General features: G+C 47.3%; 1 protein-coding gene across 3 annotated transcripts in view; it reads right to left on the bottom strand.

Moving 5' to 3' along the window:
- LOC142255321 (von Willebrand factor A domain-containing protein 5A-like) overlaps window positions 1-20,608 on the bottom strand; it is a 415,890-nt gene that overhangs the window by 123,017 nt on the left and 272,265 nt on the right. For 2 of the 3 annotated variants that reach the window (XM_075326894.1, XM_075326885.1), the window contains exon 2: window positions 8,316-8,383. The exons of the other annotated variant lie outside the window; for it this stretch is intronic. In XM_075326894.1, the coding sequence (XP_075183009.1) occupies window positions 8,316-8,370 (55 nt within the window). In that variant the 5' untranslated portion in view covers window positions 8,371-8,383. The remainder of the gene's footprint in view (window positions 1-8,315; window positions 8,384-20,608) is intronic. 3 annotated transcript variants of the gene reach the window in all.

The following is a 20,608-nucleotide window of genomic DNA, read 5'->3' as shown; positions in this document are numbered from 1 at the left end:
TCGGCCATCTTCGTCCTCTTTCTGAAACCTGGGTGCATGACGCGGCTACGTCATACACACTTGCGATCCCGCGCAGGCACACTACAATACTTTGATCCGCCCTGCTTAGGGCAGATCAAAGTGCGCCTGCTCACGACCGGAATGCCACGGGTTTGGATGACGTCGGACCGTCATGCACCGCGGCTAGAGAAGAAGGAGAACAAAGATGGCCGAAAGAGGCGGCTCTGGCACCGGACAATGGGGACGCCCATTAGGCCCTATTCCACCGACAGCGACCGTTAGGCAAGTATTATAAAGTGGTTTTTATGTTGTCACAGTGGCCTGGGCTCTTATATACAGCATGTTAGAATGCTGTATATACAGTAAGAGCCCGGTGGTGGTGGCTGCAGCTTATAGTCCAAAAAAGTGGTGACAGGTTCCCTTTAACAGGCGCGAGTGGACCGCTGACATGTGCACGGATCGCAGTGGGCTACCCACAGCAGCCGGCAGGGATTACAGTGACACGATCCATGATGTACCCAGTACATCATGTGTCATGAAGAGGTTAACCCAGGGGTCTCAAACTCAGCTGGGTGTATGGGCCGCACACAGAAAAAAAATAATTTGAGGGGCCGCATTCTTTTCAGGACAAAGTGACATTGGTAGTGGTACCATATATATATATACATAACGCACACATTTTTTTGTAAGTAATACAGTTTTATTTATAATAAGCACTGCATAGTAATTTTGGCCAACATCTTGTAGTAATGTGCCCCATCCTGTTCCCCATTCTGTAAAAATGTGCGCATCCTTGCCCCCTTGTAGCAATGTGCCCCATGCAGGTCCCCTTCTTATAATAATGTGCCCCCATGCAGGTCCCCTTCTTGTGGTAATGTGCCCCATATGCAGGTCCCCTTCCTATAGTAATGTGCTTCATGCAGGTCCCTTTCTTGTATTAATGTGCCCCATGCATGTCTTCTTGTAGTAATCACACACACACACACACACACAAACCCTGTGCAGCCTCAGCTAACAGACACACACACACACACACACAAACCCTGTGCAGCCTCAGCTAACACACACACACACACCCTGTGCAGCCTCAGCTAACACACACACACACACACACACACACCCTGTGCAGACTCAGCTGACACACACACACAAACCCTGTGCAGCCTCAGCTAACAGACACACACACAAACCCTGTGCAGCCTCAGCTAACACACACACACACACCCTGTGCAGACTCAGCTGACACACACACACAAACCCTGTGCAGCCTCAGCTAACAGACACACACACAAACCCTGTGCAGCCTCAGCTAACACACACACACACACCCTGTGCAGACTCAGCTGACACACACACACAAACCCTGTGCAGACTCAGCTGACACACACACACAAACCCTGTGCAGCCTCAGCTAACAGACACACACACAAACCCTGTGCAGCCTCAGCTAACACACACACACAAACCCTGTGCAGCCTCAGCTAACAGACACACACACACACACACACACACACCCTTTGCAGCCTCAGCTAAGACACACACACACACCCTGTGCAGCCTCAGCTAACAGACACACACACACACACACACCCTGTGCAGCCTCAGCTAAGACACACACACACACCCTGTGCAGCCTCAGCTAACAGACACACACACACACACCCTGTGCAGCCTCAGCTAACAGACACACACACAAACTCTGTGCAGCCTCAGCTAAGACACACACACACACACACCCTGTGCAGCCTCAGCTAACAGACACACACACACACAAACCCTGTGCAGCCTCAGCTAACAGACACACACACACAAACCCTGTGCAGCCTCAGCTAACAGACACACACACACACCCTGTGCAGCGTCAGCTAACACACACACACACACACACACACACACACACACACACCCTGTGCAGACTCAGCTGACACACACACACAAACCCTGTGCAGCCTCAGCTAACAGACACACACACAAACCCTGTGCAGCCTCAGCTAACACACACACACACACACACACACACACCCTGTGCAGACTCAGCTGACACACACACACAAACCCTGTGCAGCCTCAGCTAACAGACACACACACAAACCCTGTGCAGCCTCAGCTAACACACACACACACCCTGTGCAGCCTCAGCTAACACACACACACACACCCTGTGCAGCCTCAGCTAACAGACACACACACACACACACACCCTGTGCAGCCTCAGCTAACAGACACACACACACAAACCCTGTGCAGCCTCAGCTAACAGACACACACACACACACACCCTGTGCAGCCTCAGCTAAGACACACACACACACACACACCCTGTGCAGCCTCAGCTAACAGACACACACATACACACACACACCCTGTGCAGCCTCAGCTAACAGACACACACACACAAACCCTGTGCAGCCTCAGCTAACAGACACACACACACACCCTGTGCAGCCTCAGCAAACACACACACACACACACACACCCTGTGCAGACTCAGCTAACAGACACACACACACAAACCCTGTGCAGCCTCAGCTAAGAGACACACACACACACCCTGTGCAGCCTCAGCTGACACACACACACACACCCTGTGCAGCCTCAGCTGACACACACACACACACACACACACACCTTGTGCAGCCTCAACACACACACACACCCTGTGCAGCCTCAGCTAACACACACACACACACACACACACACCCTGTGCAGCCTCAGCCAGCAGCAGAAACACACACACACACCCCCTGTGCAGCCTCAGCTGACACACACACACACACACACACACACACACACCCCCTGTGCAGCCTCAGCCAGCAGCAGAAACACACACACACACACACACACCCTGTGCAGCCTCAGCCAGCAGCAGAAACACACACACACACACCCTGTGCAGCCTCAGCGGACACACACACACACCCTGTGCAGCCTCAGCCAGCAGCAGAAACACACACACTCACACACACACACACACACACACACACACACACCCTGTGCAGCCTCAGCTGACACACACACACACACACACACACCCTGTGCAGGCTCAGCCAGCGGCAGAAACACACAAAAACATTCTGCTCACCTATCCTCCGTCGGCTCAGCAGCATGCAGGCATGTGGACCCGATAATGATCACAGCTCCTGCCTGTCACTGCTGAACTTTCTGCCAGCGCGTGCAGAGCACTCAGAGCAGTTCTCACTGCACAACAGCCACTGGCCAATCACAGGTAAGCATCTGAGGTCATATGGAGCAGGTGCTTGCCTCTGATTGGCAGGCGGCTGTTATTGTGTTCTGCAGCGAGAACTTTACTGTGCCCAGCAAAGGCAAAACTGTAAACTGAAATAGATAGCTGGAGGCTGCGGCCTCTTGCACCGGTCGCCATCTTTACCGGGTCCACGGGCCAGCGGGCCGCAAGAAGCCACCTGAAGGGCCGCATGCGGCCCGCGGGCCGCGTGTTTGAGACCCCTGGGTTAACCCGTCTGGCAGACAGCAGGTGGGGTTTGAATTAGGGTTCACTCATAACTGCGTATAAGAAATTGCAAGGATTTTCATCCAGAAAAGTGGTGCAAGTGGAATCTGTTTGGTATTCCATATGTTATGTAAGTGCTATGCGAGTGTACAATATTTTTTTCTTGCCTAGCATGCGTGTGACATCTGTATGACGTGTTTTTTTTCTCAGCAACATTTATTCCACAATCATTTACAAAACCGTTTACAGTGTTCTATGTTACTGAATGGTAATCATAAAAAATCAGAGCACAGGAGAAATGCGTTAATCATAGAATGGTAGAAATGGAAGGAACCTCAAGGGCTATCGGGTCCAACCCCCTGCGGGTGCAGGTTTTCCTAAATCATCCCAGATATATATGTTTATCCAGTTTCCGCTTGAAGATTTCCATTGATGGAGAACTCCCCACCTCCCGTGGTCGCCTGTTCCACTCCCTGACTGCCCTCACTGTCAGAAAGTTTTTCCTAATGTCTAATCTGAATCTCATTCCTTTCAGTTTCATCCCATTGCTTCTTGTACTTCCTTGTGCTAATGAGAATAGAGTAGTTCCCTCTGCACTGTGACTACCTTTCAGATATTTGTAGACCGCTATTAAGTCTCCGCTCAGCCTTCTCTTTTTCAAACTAAACATCCCTAGTTCCTTTAGCTGTTCTTCATATGACATGGTTTGCAGACCTTCTACCATCTTGGTTGCTCTTCTCCGGACTTGCTCCAATATATCGATGTCTTTCTTGAATTGGGGCACCCAGAACTGTACACAGTATTGCAGGTGGGGTCTGACCAGGGCAGAGTAGAGGGGAATAATTACCTCTCTTGATCTAGATTCAATGCTTGTCTTGATACATCCCAGAATTTTGTTGGCCTTTTTAGATTTAGCTCCGCACTGTTGGCTCATGTTGAATCTAAGAGCTACTATTATGCCCAAGTTCTTTTCCCCGGTGCTATCAGCTAGTTCTATTCCTCCCATACTATTTATGCTTTCTACACTTCTTTTACCCAGATGTAGGGCTTTGCATTTGTCTCTGTTAAACACCATTCTGTTCTCCTTGGCCCATTGTTCGAATCCTTTTAAATAGATCTCTTTCCTCTCCAGTGTTGGTTACTCCTCCTATCTTAGTATAATTTGCGAATTTTATAAGTTTCCCAGCAATTCCATTGAGACCGTCCTTTGTGAACAAATCCATCAAAAAGGTTTGACTTGTGATCTTTCTGAAGTTCTATTTAATTCTTTGGCTGGGCACTGCGGTGCGCACCAGTTAACCCTAGCCATTTTTTAAGGACTTTTTGCTTTTTTGTGTTTCTATTTGGCTATTTGCAGTGACTACACTCATTGTGGTGTTGCTCGTTTGGTTATTTAACCCCTCACAGTCAAATCTTCATTTTGTAGATAACTTTTGGTATGGGCAGGTTCTATTTGTCCCTAAAGGAATCCCAGGGAGAGTCTTCGGTGAGCGGGGGCGCCATTTGCGCTTTTTACGGTACCAACCTCCGCAGCAAGGTAGAGCCATTCCTTAGTCACATTCATAGGACCCTGTAGTATTTGTATATTGTCTACGTTTACTCTTCTTCCCTTGTATCATCTAGTTTCCTGTCTGTTACCTTTTTAGGCCTCTTTCACACGTTCGTGAAAAATCACGCACGTTTTTCACGGACGTGTCAAAGGTGCGTTTTGCCCTCCGAGAGCAGTGTTTATGGCTCACGAGTGTTCTCCATGATAACACACGGAGAACGGGAACTTTCTACTTACCTGTCCCTGGCGTCGCTGTCCGTGATGCTGATCTTCGGTCTCCGGTCCTGCCGACTCCCCGCTGCTGCTGCTTCCGGCCACAGTGAAGTGAATATTCAATGAGCATAATGAGCAGCAGTCAGAAGCAAGTGACAGCTGCGGGAGAGACTGCAGGGCTGGAGAAGGTGAGTAAAGTTTTGTTATTTTTTTCTCATACACGTGTGTTTTCTCCGGCACGTGTCACACGGAACACCTCCGTGTGGTCCGTTTGCGTTCCGTGTGACACCCGTGGTGCCGGAGAAAAACAGACATGTTGACGTGTGGAGCACACGGGCACACGTATGCTCCACACGTACACACGTTCCATGGCAGAACACGCACGTGAGCGCAGACCCATTGATTTTAATGGGTCTACGTGTGCCCGTGTCTCCGGTACGTGAGAAAACTGACCATACACGTACAGGACGCACGGACATGTGAAAGAGGTCTTAAATGGAGTTTTTCAATGATATCGTCATCTATTGTGTTTTTAAAGCATATTTAATAAATTTGAAAGTTTTAGGATTTTTTTTCTGTTAACCAACTTTTTGGATTCCTCCCATATTGTTAATTATTAGCTTTTTTCAGGCGTAAAAATGATCCTATTTTTATGGAATGTTCAAAAATTTCTAAATGATTGGTAACACGGCACTTATCATGTACAGTACAAACAGAGCACTGCAGGGAAGGCCACTAGCGAAGGGAAGGCCACCAGCGAAGGGAAGGCCACCAGCGAAGGGACGGCCACCAGCGAAGGGACGGCCACCAGCGAAGGGACGGCCACCAGCGAAGGGACGGCCACCTCTTAGGCCACCTCCACATGTCTGTGTTTCTGGTACGTGTGGTATCCATATCTTCACGTCTGTTTTTTTCTGGCAGCATGGACTATATGGATCCTTGTAAACACGTACAGCACATGGAAGGCACCCGTATACCATCTGTGCACTGTACATGTTTAACACTGAAAAGTATAGGAGTAGCTTTGTAATTGAATTCTTTGTTAAATTACATGGACGGCACACTGATGGAAAACACCGATGATACCGGTACCGGTTTTTCACGTACGTGAAGGATGCCTAACAGACAGAGAAAAGCATGATCTGAGAAGGGTTGTGAGACAGAAGAAGGGAGTATGGCTGATCATCTTGGATAAATAAGGAAATATTCTCTATATATGTCCTTTAAAGTGGATGAGATCAAATAAAAGGTGGATATTTGGGGAGGAATTTTCTGTGGCAGTTGTAATTCCACATAACAAACACATAATGGAGACTACTGATATCTACTGTATATATAAACCAATATGCCATAAAACTATATACAGTGTATCACAGAAGTAAGTACACCCCTCACATTTTTGTAAATATTTGATTATATTTTTCATTGGACAAAACTGAAGATCTGACTCTGTGATACAATGTGCAGTGTCAGTGTGCAGCTTGTATAACAGGGGAAATTTGATGTCCTCCAATATGTACAAAACGATTAATGTCAAAACTGCTGACAACAAAAATTAGTACTCCCCTAAGTGAAAATGGACAAATTGTGCCCAAATAGCCAATTTCCCTCCGCGATGTCATGTGACTTATTAGTGTTACAAGTTCTCAGGTGTGAATGGGGGGCAGGGGTGTTACATTTGGTGTTATCTCTCACACACTCTCTCATACTGGTCACTGGAAGTTCAACATGGCTCCTCATGGGAAAGAATTCTCTGAGGATCTGAAAAAAAGAATTGTTGCTCTACAGAAAGATGGCCGAGGCTATAAGAAGATTGCGAACTCCCTGAAAGTGACTGCAGCGGTTTAACAAGACAGGTTCAACTCAGAACAAGCCTCGCCATGGTTGACCAATGAAGCTGAGTGCACGTGCTCAGCATCATATCCAGAGGTCGTGTTTCCAAAATAGACAAATGAATACTGTCACCTTTACTGCAGAGATTATAGGGGTAGGGATGGGTCTGCCTGTCAGAGCTCAGGCCACACACCACACACTGCATCACTTTGGTCGGCATGGCTGTCGTCCCAGAAGGAAGCCTCTTCTAAAGATGATGCACAAGAAGGCCTGCAAACCGTTTGCTGAAGACAAACAGACTAAGGACATACATTAGTGTAATCACGTCCTGTGGTCTGCTGAGACCAAAATAAAAACTTATTTGGTTCAGATGGCGTCAAGTGTGCGTGGTGGCAACCAGTTGAGAAGTACAAAGAAAAGCGTGTAATGCCTTCAGTCATGCATGGCGGTGGAATGTCATGGTTTGGGGCTGCATGAGTGCTGCTGGCTGTGGGGAGCTACAGTTCACTGAGGGAACCATTAATGCCAACATATTCTGTGACATAATGAAGCAGAGCATGATTCCCTCCTTTCAGAAACTGGGCCACAGGGCAGTATAACATGATAACAACACCAAACACACCTTCAAGACGACCTCTGCCTTGCTAAAAAAAAAACCCAAAAACTGAGGGTAAAGGTACTGAGCTGGCTAAACATCTCCAAACCTAAACCCTATAGAGCATCTGTGGGACCTCCTCAAACAGAACATGGAGGAGCGAAGATCTTTAACATCCACCAGCTCTGTGATGACGTCATGGAGGATGGAAAGGGATCCAGCGGCTCCTGTAAGGCTTTAGTGAACTCCATGCCCAAGAGAATTAAGGCCGTGCTTGAAAATAGTGGTGGCCACACAAAGTATTGACACTTTGGGCACAATTTGTCCATTTTCACATAGCTGTAAACTTACTTTTAAAGCAATTTAAACAACAATGGCTGTGTGTTGAGTTATTTAAAGGACACCAAATTTACACTGTTATACAAGCTGCGCACTGACACTGTACATTGTATCACAGGGTCAGATCTTCAGTGTTGTCCCATGAAAAGATATAATAAACTATTCACAAAAATGTCAGGGGTGTACTCATTTTTGTGATATAAAGTAGTAAGAGCTGTAGTTTACAGCTATTTTAAAAGAGAAAGTTAATCAATACAAGATGATTTAGGGGTCACAGACAATACATTTTTTTGTAGCCAAAATACAAAATTTCTCACCGGGTACTTTAGACCCAATCACGATAAGACCACAACATGGAGGGTGCGGCGGCATCTTTGTTCTTGTTCTGTAGGGAGATAAGACAAACCATAGTCAGGAAGTCTGTGCAGTATATCTGTGACTAATCCGTTCACTATCTTTATAGAGGAAAGTTTTGTTTCATACTCAGATTTATCATATGTGCAGGACAACCAAAAATATTAAACTAAGGGTACTTTCACACTTGTGTTTATTTCCTTCCGTTACAATCCGCCCTTTTGGAAAACAGCGGAATCCGTTAACGGATTCCGCTGTTTCCCATAGACTTGTATGGGTGACGGATTGTACCAAAAGGACCTGCGTTGCTTCCGCTGGGCGACGCTCCGTTGCTTCCGCCCAGCGGGAGGAACGCAGCATGTAACGTTATTTTGAGCAGCGGAATCCTCTGGATTCCACTGCGCATGCTCTTTTTTTTTTTAAATCAAACTTTATTTTGGCTCGCGGTGGCCGAACGTTCAGCTGAGCACCCGGCCGTCGGCAAGCGACAGCGCTCAGCTGAACGACCGGCCGCCAGCATGCCCGGCCGCCGGCAAGTCACAGCGCTCAGCTGAGCGCCCGCCCGCTGGCTTGCCCGGCCGCCGGCAAGTGACAGCGCTCAGCTGATCACCCGGCGGCCGGCAAGTGACAGCGCTCAGCTGATCACCGGCAGTCAGCTGCAGGGAGCGATCAGCTGATCACCCGGCGGCCGGCTACTGGGAGCGATCACCTGATCAATCGGCTGCAGGGAGCGATCAGCTGATCACCCGGCGGCCGGCTGCAGGGAGCGATCAGCTGATCATCCGGCGGCCGGCTGCAGGGAGCGATCAGCTGATCATCCGGCGGCCGGCTGCAGGGAGCGATCAGCTGATCGTTCACAATAGTCTGCCGCTGGTAAAACTGTAAGAAAAAAAAAAAAATCAAAACGAATTGCGTTGTTTTGCAGCATCAGTTGCATCCGTTGTGCCACTATATGCAACACATCCGTTGCATCCGTTACACAACGCAATGCAACGGATACCGTTCAACGCAAGTGTGAAACTAGCCTTAAATAACAAAAATACAAAAATTAATGTCAGAAAGTTTGATAAAACTTTTTTTCATCTGTTTTCTCCATTGATAGCTATAGGAATAGACCCATCCTTTGAATTTTGGCTAGTGAGAAAATATATATTATTATTTTTTTTTAAACTACTATTATACAATATCTAACATGACATGTTCTGATATGGAATTAAAAAATGTCATCAATGGGACCCTCGCTAAGAAGGGACATATTCTGCCCTTAGCGTAGGTGCACATGGTGTACTATGGACAGCAGCATACCGACGGAACATTTCCTGCAAAAGATATTTTTGGAAAAACGCCTGTTGTGCTTTTCCTAAAGTGTTTTTTTTAAGTTTTGTCTGACATCTTTTGTATTAATGTTTTGTTTTTTTTAATTGTATGTATTATTAATGAGCGGCTTCCAGCAGAACATGCCAGGAGAATGGATCTGTCACTTCTTTAACACACTTCACGACTTTTGAAGTCTGAACCAGATAAAAAAAATTGTTTAAAAAACCCCTGAATATATGCACAGCAAGTTGTTTTGATATTGGTGTGCATATGTCCAAACTACTCCCAGGAAGAATTCACCTGGAAATGTGCACATACCCTTAGAAACAATACCCTTTAAGATCTTCAAGTTGTGTCAGTAGGTCTTAGGGGTCACTCCCATAAGCGTATATTCTCTCATGCTAGAGAATTGGGCCAAATATGCAAATGGCACTCGGCTCAAACCCTGCTACGATCATGAATCGAGTGTAATTTACTGTGATCCGATTCTCTTGCATGAGAATTAGAACCCAAATGAGAAGATGAAGTACTTAATTTCTCCAACTTCTCCATTGTCTGTGTTGCCAGATATCAGACTGAACTCAGATGACCTAGTAAAAAGAAAAAAAAAGTTCAGCTCACCCGTATATGTGCTCTCTCTCAGCTTGGATGGGATGCATGCAATCCACCAGACAGGCAGGTCCGTGAGAATGTGAAGGAGAAGGAAAAGGAGGGACTCAGCACCAATTCCAGAGTGGAAAAAATGTATCCAGCAAGATATAAAATAGAAACTTTATTCAGTAATTAAAAATCCAAAGTATCAAGGTTTCAACGATTCCATAAAAACGTCATGGCTTGACGCGTTTCGGACAAGAGAATGAGTAAAGTCCTTAATCATAAGGCTTATGATTAAGGACTTGACTCATATTCTCTTGTCCGAAACGCATCAAGCCATGACGTTTTTATGGAATTGTTGAAACCTTGATACTTTGGATTTTTAATTACTGAATAAAGTTTCTATTTTATATCTTGCTGGATACATTTTTCCACTCTGGAATTGATGCTGAGTCCCTCCTCTTCCTTCTCCTTCATGAACTCAGATGACATAAGTGTAGTTCGATGTTTTACGTGTGCCCATTAACTTGAATGGGTGCACGCTATCCAATATACGCTGCCAATCACAGTATGCAGCCATTTTTTTCTCATGCTGAATCAGCATGAGAAATAAAAACAATGGTCGGCACTGCCCCATAGTATGACATTACAAAAAATGCCTTAGCGATAATCCTGCCAGTATAAAAAGACCATTTTATTTAGTATACCATGATTAAGGCACCTTAAGCCGAAACGCGTTGGTTTCCCACTGCAGTGTATATTGTTTGGTGGCAATTTGATTTTAATGACCTTTAAATAAAGTGGGTGTTTTAGGCTAGGTTCGCACACTGCGTCTTTTTGACGCTGCGTTTTTGTGCGTTTTTGGCCGCTAAAAACGCACAAAAACGCACCTGCGTCGAAAAAACGCATAAAAAAACGCATGCGTTTTTGCCGCGATTTGGTGCGTTTTTGGCTGCGTTTTGCTGCGTTTTTCCAATGCATTGCATGGGGGGAAAACGCAGGAAAGAACTGACATGTCCATTTTTTTTTTAACTCAAAAACGCAGGTAAAAAAAACAGATGTGTGCGGACAGCAAAAATGAAAACTCATAGACTTTGCTGGGGAAGCAAGTCCTGCAGTTTTGAGGCCAAAAACGCACCCGAAAAACGCGCAAAAACACCGCGAAAAACGCACTGTGCGCACATAGCCTTATACTGGATGGATTATCACTGGAGCATTTTTTGTATTGTTTCCTGCTGAAATTGAAGCCTCAACCTGGGAGGCGCCGGGCGTTTCCTCTCCAAACAATGCAGTTGCTCCACGATTCGGTGAGCTGTTTTCTACCCTTACCTTGTCCCTATTTTACTTTCTGCTTTATAGTATAACATTGGTCTGAGTGCTATCTGATAAAACCTCGAATAGCATTTGACCGGGTTATATGCTAGTGTGAGCGAACCCTTATAATATAAGATACCCGGGCAGCCAGGGAATAATTACACAAGCTATTATTTTTATTTTTTTTAACCCTAGAACGCATACCTAGGGCCTCGCAGGCCTGCTAGATCATTTGTTTTCTATGGTAGATTGTTATGCTTGCGCGTTCTAGGGTTAACAATGAATGATTTAGTATTTTATAGTCTCTGCTTTTTCTTACCCTAAGGGCTCATTCATACGTTTTTCACTTATTTGACTATCATAGGACTCATATCTATGATAGTCAAGGGGGTTGTTCACATGTCAAATTATTTTTGTAGGCCAAGATCTAAATCAGCAATGTAAGACTATGGGTCGGTGAGAAAGATCCAAATGGAATGCCATCTTTTTCTCATAAGTGAAAGAACATAATCACATGTGGCAAAGAATTGGAAGAGTAGGGCAGAAATGCATGGAGGGGACAGGTTGTAAATTGGAACAGTTTTGTTAAAGGGAATCTGTCACCAGGTTTTTTCCAACTCATCTGACAGCAGCATGATGTAGGGGCAGAGATTATCTTTCCTGCAATGTGTCACCCTTTCCTGTGTGTTGCAGTTGTGATAAAACCACAGTCTTCTCTGCTATAGATGTTGAGCTCAGAATGCTGAGCTCTGTATAACCCCGCCCACACCACTGATTGGCAGCTTTTCCTGAACGATGCATTGGCAGAAAGAAGCTAATCAGTGCTGGGGTCGGGGTTACACACAGCAGTTGACTTAGGCCGGCCATGCAGATTATCTGGTTGCTGACCAAACGATGCTTTGGACAACCACTTGGCCAATAAACATCTCCCATTCTCCCATACACAGGAGCGCTTGATCAGCCAAATGCTATGATAAAACTGCTGACTAGTCAGCTGGCATCTCATTTGTGGGAGACCGAAGCAAATGGCAGTCTGAAATTCGACGTGAGTGATCGATATCTTTCCAACCATCAGTTGGTCGGCGCCTATATACACATTAGACAGTTGTCAGAACCCGTCGATATTGGTGGGTTCAGCTGACATTAGTCTGTGTATGGGGGCCTTAAAGGGCTGCTTGTTGTTATTTTAATACAATTAGTGTTTTACCAACAGGAAGTTATCACTAGATGACTAGGTGTCTCCACCCTCTTAAAGAGGTGGTTCACCCATTTTCATTACTGGTCTTTTCGATATTATGTTGAGAAACAATGTTTCTCTCAAATACCTTGCGCTGCCAATAGGGCCTGTGAGCAAAGCTATTGCGGTTTACTCACCCCCATCGCGTGACCGCCGGGCTCCATGACCTCTGGGATCTGGAGAGGTCCCGTCAACTGAGGTGGGCCGCAGTCTCCATGAGTGACTGGGCTGTGGGCGGTGTTTCACCGTTCATCACAGCCCAGCGTCACAGTGCAGCATTTCCCTGCTCCCTCCTCCTTCCCTGTAGAGCGCGCAAGCAGGAGTGACGTTGGGCTGTGACAAGCGGGAAAACTCCGCCCAAAACCTAGTCACTCAGGAAGACTGGGGCCGGACGCGGTGATGTCAGGTCAACAGGAAGTTGACCTGACATCACCAGACATCAGAAGTTACAGATTCTGGGGTTCACGCGATGGGGAGAGCAGTCCGCAATAGCGCTGCTCAAAGGAACTATTGGCAAGACAAGGTATTTGAGAGAAACCTTGTTTTTCAACATAATATCGATGTGGCTAATAATGAAAACGGGTGAACCACCTCTTTAAGAGGCAGGAGAAACCAAGTCATCTAGTGATGATCTCCTGCTGATAAAACACTAATTGTATTGAAACAATAACAAGCAGCCTAATAAGTGATACATTGCTGGACTCATGCTCTTGGTCCCTACATCCTGCTGGTCTCATATTACATAGCAAAAACCTGCTGGCAAATTCCCTTTGATGCAAGGATAATAAAATAATGGATTTCAGAAAAGTATTGAGGTGGAGGTGGTAGAGATTGTTAGGGTACTTGCCTACGATCGGGAATAGCAGCGTTTTGGATGCAGCATGTTTTTGCTATGTTCAAAATGTTGAATTGTACAGTACAAGCAAAGTGGATAGGATTTACAGAAATCCCATGCCCACTGTTTGTTTTCTCCACAGGGTAAACTGACCTGCGTTGTGGCTTTCTGAGCTGCAGCATGTCAGTTTATGCTGCGGAAACGGGAGTGTTCTCTGCAGGGAGAACAGAGAGAAAGGGAGAAGCTGCCTGAGCCCTGATCGCGTGCACGGGCAACTGCGGTCTCCTGCGGAGATGTGAGTGTTCTCCGTAGGCCTCTTCTCCACTAGCGATTTTTTAATCACAGCAATACTCGGCTCAAAATGTGAGTCGAGTATCCTGCGTGTGATCTGCGTACAATGTGTGTTTTTTCCCTCACATAGCATCCGTATGACATGTGAGCGTCATGCGAGTGCTATGTGAGTTTTTAGGTAAGCAGCGTCAGACTGGCTACGGGAGAAATCTCCTGTAAAACCAGTCCTGGCCGCGGTTACCTGCACTGAGCTCCAGAGCTGTAATCTGAGCTGCAGCGTCTGCCTGATCTGTCTGCAGCTGTGCTGACCTGACCAGCAGTTGCCGGGGAATCCATCACTCGGCGCTCGCTGTTCAGGCTGCAGTCTGGAGCTCAGGGGACAGCTCCGGGGTTCAGTGCAGGTAACAGCGGTCAGGACTGGTTTTACAGGAGATTCCTCCGGTAGCCAGTCTGACCCGGTATGCAAGTGTCAGGATCCGTGTGACATGCGCATGCCACCCGAATTCTGACTTGCATGGGAGTGAGAGAGCTGAGAATCGCATCAAATCGCAGCATGCTGCGATTTCAAGGAGAGCCCGTGCAGAGTCTGGAAAAAAAAGGGAAAATGGAGACAGCATCATAGGAAACCATTTGCAAGATTGCAAACCGTTTCTCAATGCGAGGGAATTTGGAGAAAAAAAAAATCGCTAGTGGAGAAGAGGCCGTAGGATAAGACTCTGCATCCAGGATGAAGCATGTCCGGATTGTGTGCACCAGCCCTTAGGGGCCTGGATGTATCATAAGGTTTCTTATTGCAAAAACGTCACATGATCTTTTACAGTTAGTGATGGGGAGATTCCGGATGACTCATGATCACATTGCATTATACATTTGCTATGCGGAGGTCTTCACTGCCATGGCAGTGATAAAAGGGAAAGTAGGAGATTCCAGGGGGCACTTAACTAACCTCTGATTCCTGGTATTGTGATGTGCGGGGCACTACAAATAGTCCATAAAAACGGATGACGCAGGAGCAGCTGCAAATAGTTACTAGTGTAGGAATATACAGACGCATGAAGCCTAGTGGTTTTTGTATGAAGAGTCAACTCATATGCAGCAAATACGGTTCCATCCGGTGAGGTGGTTGCTCTCAGATAAGGCGGGCTTTGCACGTTGCGACATCGGTAACAATGTGTTACCGATGCTGCAGCGATAGTCCCGCCCCCGTCGCACGTGCGATATCTAGTGAAAGCTGCCGTAGCGATTATTATCGCTACGGCAGCTTCACATGCACATACCTGCCGTGCGACGTCCCTCTGGCCGGCGACCCGCCTCCTTCCTTAGGGGGGCGGGTCGTGCGGCGTCACAGTGACGTCACACGGCAGGCGGCCAATTGAAGCGGAGGGGCGGAGATGAGCAGGATGTAAACATCCCGCCCACCTCCGTCCTTCTCATTGCAGCCGGGCGGCAGGTAAGGAGATGATCCTCGCTCCTGCGGCTTCATACACAGCGATGTGCGCTGCCGCAGGAGCGAGGAACAACATCGTACCTGTCACTGCACCGGCATTATGGAAATGTCGGAGGCTGCAGCGATGATACGATAACGACGCTTTTGCGCTCGTTCATCGTATCAAAAAGGTTTTACACGTTGCGATATCGACTGCGACGCCGGATGTGCGTCACTTTCGATTTGACCCCACCGACATCGCACGTGCAATATCGCAACGTGCAAAGCCGCCCTAAGACTCTGGTGAAGATATTTAGTAAGTGCAATGATTCCTCGGCTCCTCTTTTCTGCATGCACAATCCTTGTCCACAAGTGTCTGCAGCTTGGTTCCTCATAGAGGGGAGCTATGGACGCTCTTCTACCTGCTTCTTCATCTTCTCCAGGCTGTAGGTTTGGAAAGGAGAAGCAGGTCAGGTTACATCTCTATCTCCTTAGGTCCGTGGTGAATGCCAGATGGGCTAGGTCAGAAGTGGGTGCCTCGGCCGGCAAAACGTCTAACAGTATTGGCATCCTCAGGACAGTGATAGCTGTAGCGGATCAGAGAGCCATTGGCTCTACTTTGGTCTCATGTGCCTAGAGCACCTTTTAGGTCCATATATATTTGGACAGACAACATTTCTCACATCTTTGCTCTGTACATTACCACAATGGATTCTGAACAAAACAATCCAGCTGCCGTTGAAGTTCAGACTTGCTGCTTTACTTCAGTTGATTGAATAAAATTATTGCATAAAAATGTGAGGAATAAAGCATTTGTTAAACTCAATCCCTTCAACGCAGGAGCTCAAAAGTAATTTGACAAATGAAATATTTGGAAATAAAATGTTAATTTGGAATACTTGGTTGAAAACCCTTTGTTGGCAATGACTGACGGAAGTCTAGAGCTCATGGCCATCACCAGTCGCTGAGTTTCCTCCGTTTTAATGTTCTCCCGGTCTTTGCTGTAGGGTTTTCAGTTGCTGTTTGTTTCTGGGCCTTTCTGTCTGAAGTTTAGTCTTTAACAAGTGAAATGTGGCTCTACCGGGTTATGATGAGGTGATGACTCAGCCATTCAACAATATTCCCCTTCTTTGCTTTATTAAACTCCTGGGTTGCTTTGGCTTTATATTTTGGGTCACAGTCCATCTGTATTATGAAACGCTGACCAATCAGTTTGGCTGCATTTGGTTGGATTTGAGCCCGCAGTATGGCTCTGAAAACCCCAAAATTCATCCGGCTGTTTCTGTCCTGTGTCACATCATCAATAAATACTAGGGACCCAGTGCCACCAGCAGCCATGCATGCCCGGTCACCACACTGCCTCCGCCGTGTGTTACAGATGATGTGCTGTGCTTTAGATCATGAGCTGTACCATGCCTTCGACATACTTTTTTCTTTCCATCATTCTGGTAGAGGTTGATCTTGGTTTCATCTGTCCAAAGAATGTTCTTCCAGAACTGTACTGTTTTTTTTACGATTTTCTTTTTAGTAAAGTCCAATCTCGCCTCCTTATACTTGAGGCTTATGAGTGGCTTGCACCGGGCAGTGAACCCTCTGTATTTTTTTCATGCAGTCTCCTCTCTTTATGGTAGATTTGATATTGATACTCCTACATCCTGGCGAATGTTGTTCACTTGGTTGGTTGTTGTGAAGCGGTTTCTCTTTACCATGCTAATTAGTCTGCAATCGTCCACCACCGTTGTCTTCCGTGGGCATCCAGGTCTTTTTGCATAGTTGAAGTCACCAGTGATTTCTCTCTTTTTCAGGATGCACCAAACTGTAGATTTAGCCACTCCTAATATTGTAGCAATTTCTTGGATTTTTATACTGGTTTCGTAGATGAATGATGGCTTGTTTCACCTGCATGGAGAGCTCCTTTGACCGCATGTTTACTTCTCAGCAAAAACTTCAAAATACCCTCAAATGAAAGCTAAAAATCAGGACTTTATCTCCATGTTCATTATATAACTATAACTAGAATATGTTTCAGTAAATGGATAAAGAAAACAAAATTTATGTCAGTGTCCAAATATATATGGACTTAACTGTATGTCCCCTAAATGGCACGTGGAGTAAGGTGCTCTGGCCAGATGAGACCAAAGGAGAACAAAGGAAAACAAGGAAAACACTGGCATTGTGGCAGGAAACTAACACTGCACATCACCCTTAAAAAAACAACCACTTTGTAAAACATGGTATAGGCAGCATCATGCTGTGGGGAGGCTTTTCTTCAGCAGAGACAGGGAAACTGGTCAGAGTTAATGAGAAGATGGATGGACCTAAATACAGAGCAATCCTAGAGGAAAACCTGCAAAAACGTGAGACCGGGATGTAGGTTCACTTTCCAGCAGGACAACCACCCTAAACATACTGCCAGAGCTACAATAAAAACATATTTATGTGTGTGAATGGCCCAGTCACTGTCCAGACCGAAATCCTATTGAGAATCTGTGGCAAGACTTGAAAATTATTGATCACAGACGTCTTCATCCAATCTCACAGGCCATTTTGCAAAGAAGAATGGGCAAAGATTCCAGCCTCTAGATGTGCAAAGCTGTTGAAGACATCTCCCAAAAGACTGGCAGCAGTACCTGCAGGGAAAGGTGGTCCTACAAAGTATTGACTCAGGGGGTTGAATACAAGTGCAGGTCACAATTTTCAGATTTATATGTTTAAAATATTAGAAAACCAGGTATCATTTCCTTTACACTTCACAAATACTTGCTACTTAGCGTTGGTATATGACACCAAATCCCAATAAAATACATTTACATTGATGGGTGTTACATGAAAAAATGTAGAAACGTTCACGGGTTATGACAACTTTTCAGTTGTCATATATAGAATCATCAATCAAAGGATCGCAGTTTCAAGTCCCAGGGCTAAAAATATGGTAAAAATTGAGGAAAACAAAAAGTTTTAAAAATATCTAAAAAAAAATGCTAAGAATATATAAAAAAACCTCAATCTCCCCATTTTATTCCCCTAACGGTACTTTCACACTTGCGTTAATTTCCTTCCGTCACAATCCGCCCTTTTGGAAAACAGCGGAATCCGTTAACGGATTCCGCTGTTTCCCGTAGACTTGTATGGATGATGGACTTGTCAGCTGATTCCCATAGACTTGTGTGGATTGTGCCAAAAGTACCTGCGTTGCTTCCACTGGCCGACGCTGCGTTGCTTCCACCGGGCGGAAGTAACGCAGCATGTAACGTTTTTTGAGTGGCAGAATCTTTTATTTTTCACTGCGCATGCTCATCTTTTTTTTTTTTAATCACAGAAACTTTATTTTGTCTCACGGTGGCCGAACGTTCAGCTGAGCGCCCAGCATCCAGCATGTGAGAGCTCTCAGCTGAGCGCCCGGCCGCTGGCATGTGAGAGCTCTCAGCTGAGCGCCCGGCCGCCGGCATGTGAGAGCTCTCAGCTGAGCGCCCAGCAGCCGGCATGTGAGAGCTCTCAGCTGAGTGCCCAGCAGCCGGCATGTGAGAGCTCTCAGCTGAGCGCCCGGCCGCTGGCATGTGACAGCTCTCAGCTGAGCGCCCGGCCGCCGGCATGTGAGAGCTCTCAGCTGAGCGCTCGGCCGCCGGCATGTGAGAGCTCTCAGCTGAGCGCTCGGCCGCCGGCATGTGAGAGCTCTCAGCTGAGCGCTCGGCCGCCGGCATGTGAGAGCTCTCAGCTGAGCGCCCGGCCACCGGCATGTGAGAGCTCTCAGCTGAGCGCCCGGCCACCGGCATGTGAGAGCTCTCAGCTGAGCGCCCGGCCACCGGCATGTGAGAGCTCTCAGCTGAGCGCCCGGCCGCCGGCATGTGAGAGCTCTCAGCTGAGCGCCCGGCCGCCGGCATGTGAGAGCTCTCAGCTGAGCGCTCGGCCGCCGGCATGTGAGAGCTCTCAGCTGAGCGCCCGGCCGCCGGCATGTGAGAGCTCTCAGCTGAGCGCCCGGCCGCCGGCATGTGAGAGCTCTCAGCTGAGCGCCCGGCCGCCGGCATGTGAGAGCGCTCAGCTGAGCGCCTGGCAGCTGGCATGTGAGAGCGCTCAGCTGAGCGCCCGGCCGCTGGCATGTGAGAGCGCTCAGCTGAGTGCCCGACAGCCGGCTTTTGAGAGCGCTCAGCTGAGTGCCCGGCCACCGGCATGTGAGAGCGCTCAGCTGAGTGCCCGGCAGCCGGCTTTTGAGAGCGCTCAGCTGAGTGCCCGGCCACCGGCATGTGAGAGCGCTCAGCTGAGTGCCCGGTGTGAGGTAGCAGCGTTGTTTGGGCAAAAACGTGAGGCAGTGAGGCAGCAGCGTGTTCACACCAACAGTCTATTTATTGTTGCAGCATAAATAGATCCAATTTCCCACAGTCAAAGTCTCTTCCGGATCACAGCCGGTGCATATAGACAAATTCTTTGCATCAAAAAGTCTTGTTACCTTAGGACCCCGATAACCGCAGGGATCTGTATAAGGTTCTCCTAGGCTGACACTCTTGGCCTGTGTTCACTCCACACAGAGCCAGCCCAGCTCACACGGCATGTGTTAGCTTCACCAAGCCTGGCTCTCAACTGAGACACACCCTGCTGTGCTCTGCATGAGTTTAAATGAAAATGCCGGACATGAGGATTGCTACAAAACCTGGACTGGGAGGAGGGATCTGTCTCCCTGTTACCCTTTGTGCTATACTCCCAGTAATAGCTATAGCAAACTCAGAGGGTTTCCAGACACATTCTGGGGGACACATAGCGGTCTTCAAATATTACCCCTGTCACTGCCTCACATATCCCCCCCCTCAGTTCAAACGGGCGGGGTTGAACTTTTGCCAACATACAGGGACCTCTGGACAGGACATCCGCATTGCCCTGCAACCTACCAGCCCGGTGTTCCACAGAAAAGTGAAAGTTCTGCAAGGAGAGAAACCACCTGGTGACTCTAGCATTTCTCTCCTTAGCATTCCTCATCCAGACCAAAGGGGAGTGGTCTGTCACCAGGCGAAAGTGTCGCCCCAGCAGGTAGTAGCGGAGGGATTCCAGAGCCCATTTTATGGCCAGGCACTCCTTCTCCACTATGCTATAGTTCTTCTCCGCCGGGGTGAGTTTTCTACTCAAATAGGTGACCGGGTGCTCCTCTCCATCTACCTCCTGGGACAGAACTGCACCCAGACCCACCTCAGAGGCATCTGCCTATACTATAAACTCCTTTTGAAAGTCAGGGTTGACAAGGACAGGCTGACCA

The sequence above is a fragment of the Anomaloglossus baeobatrachus genome, chromosome 1 (genome assembly GCF_048569485.1).
Source record: "Anomaloglossus baeobatrachus isolate aAnoBae1 chromosome 1, aAnoBae1.hap1, whole genome shotgun sequence".
Taxonomy (NCBI): Eukaryota; Metazoa; Chordata; class Amphibia; order Anura; family Aromobatidae; genus Anomaloglossus; species Anomaloglossus baeobatrachus.
Note: the sequence above shows the minus strand (reverse complement) of the source record. Positions and strands in the feature narration are given on the sequence as shown.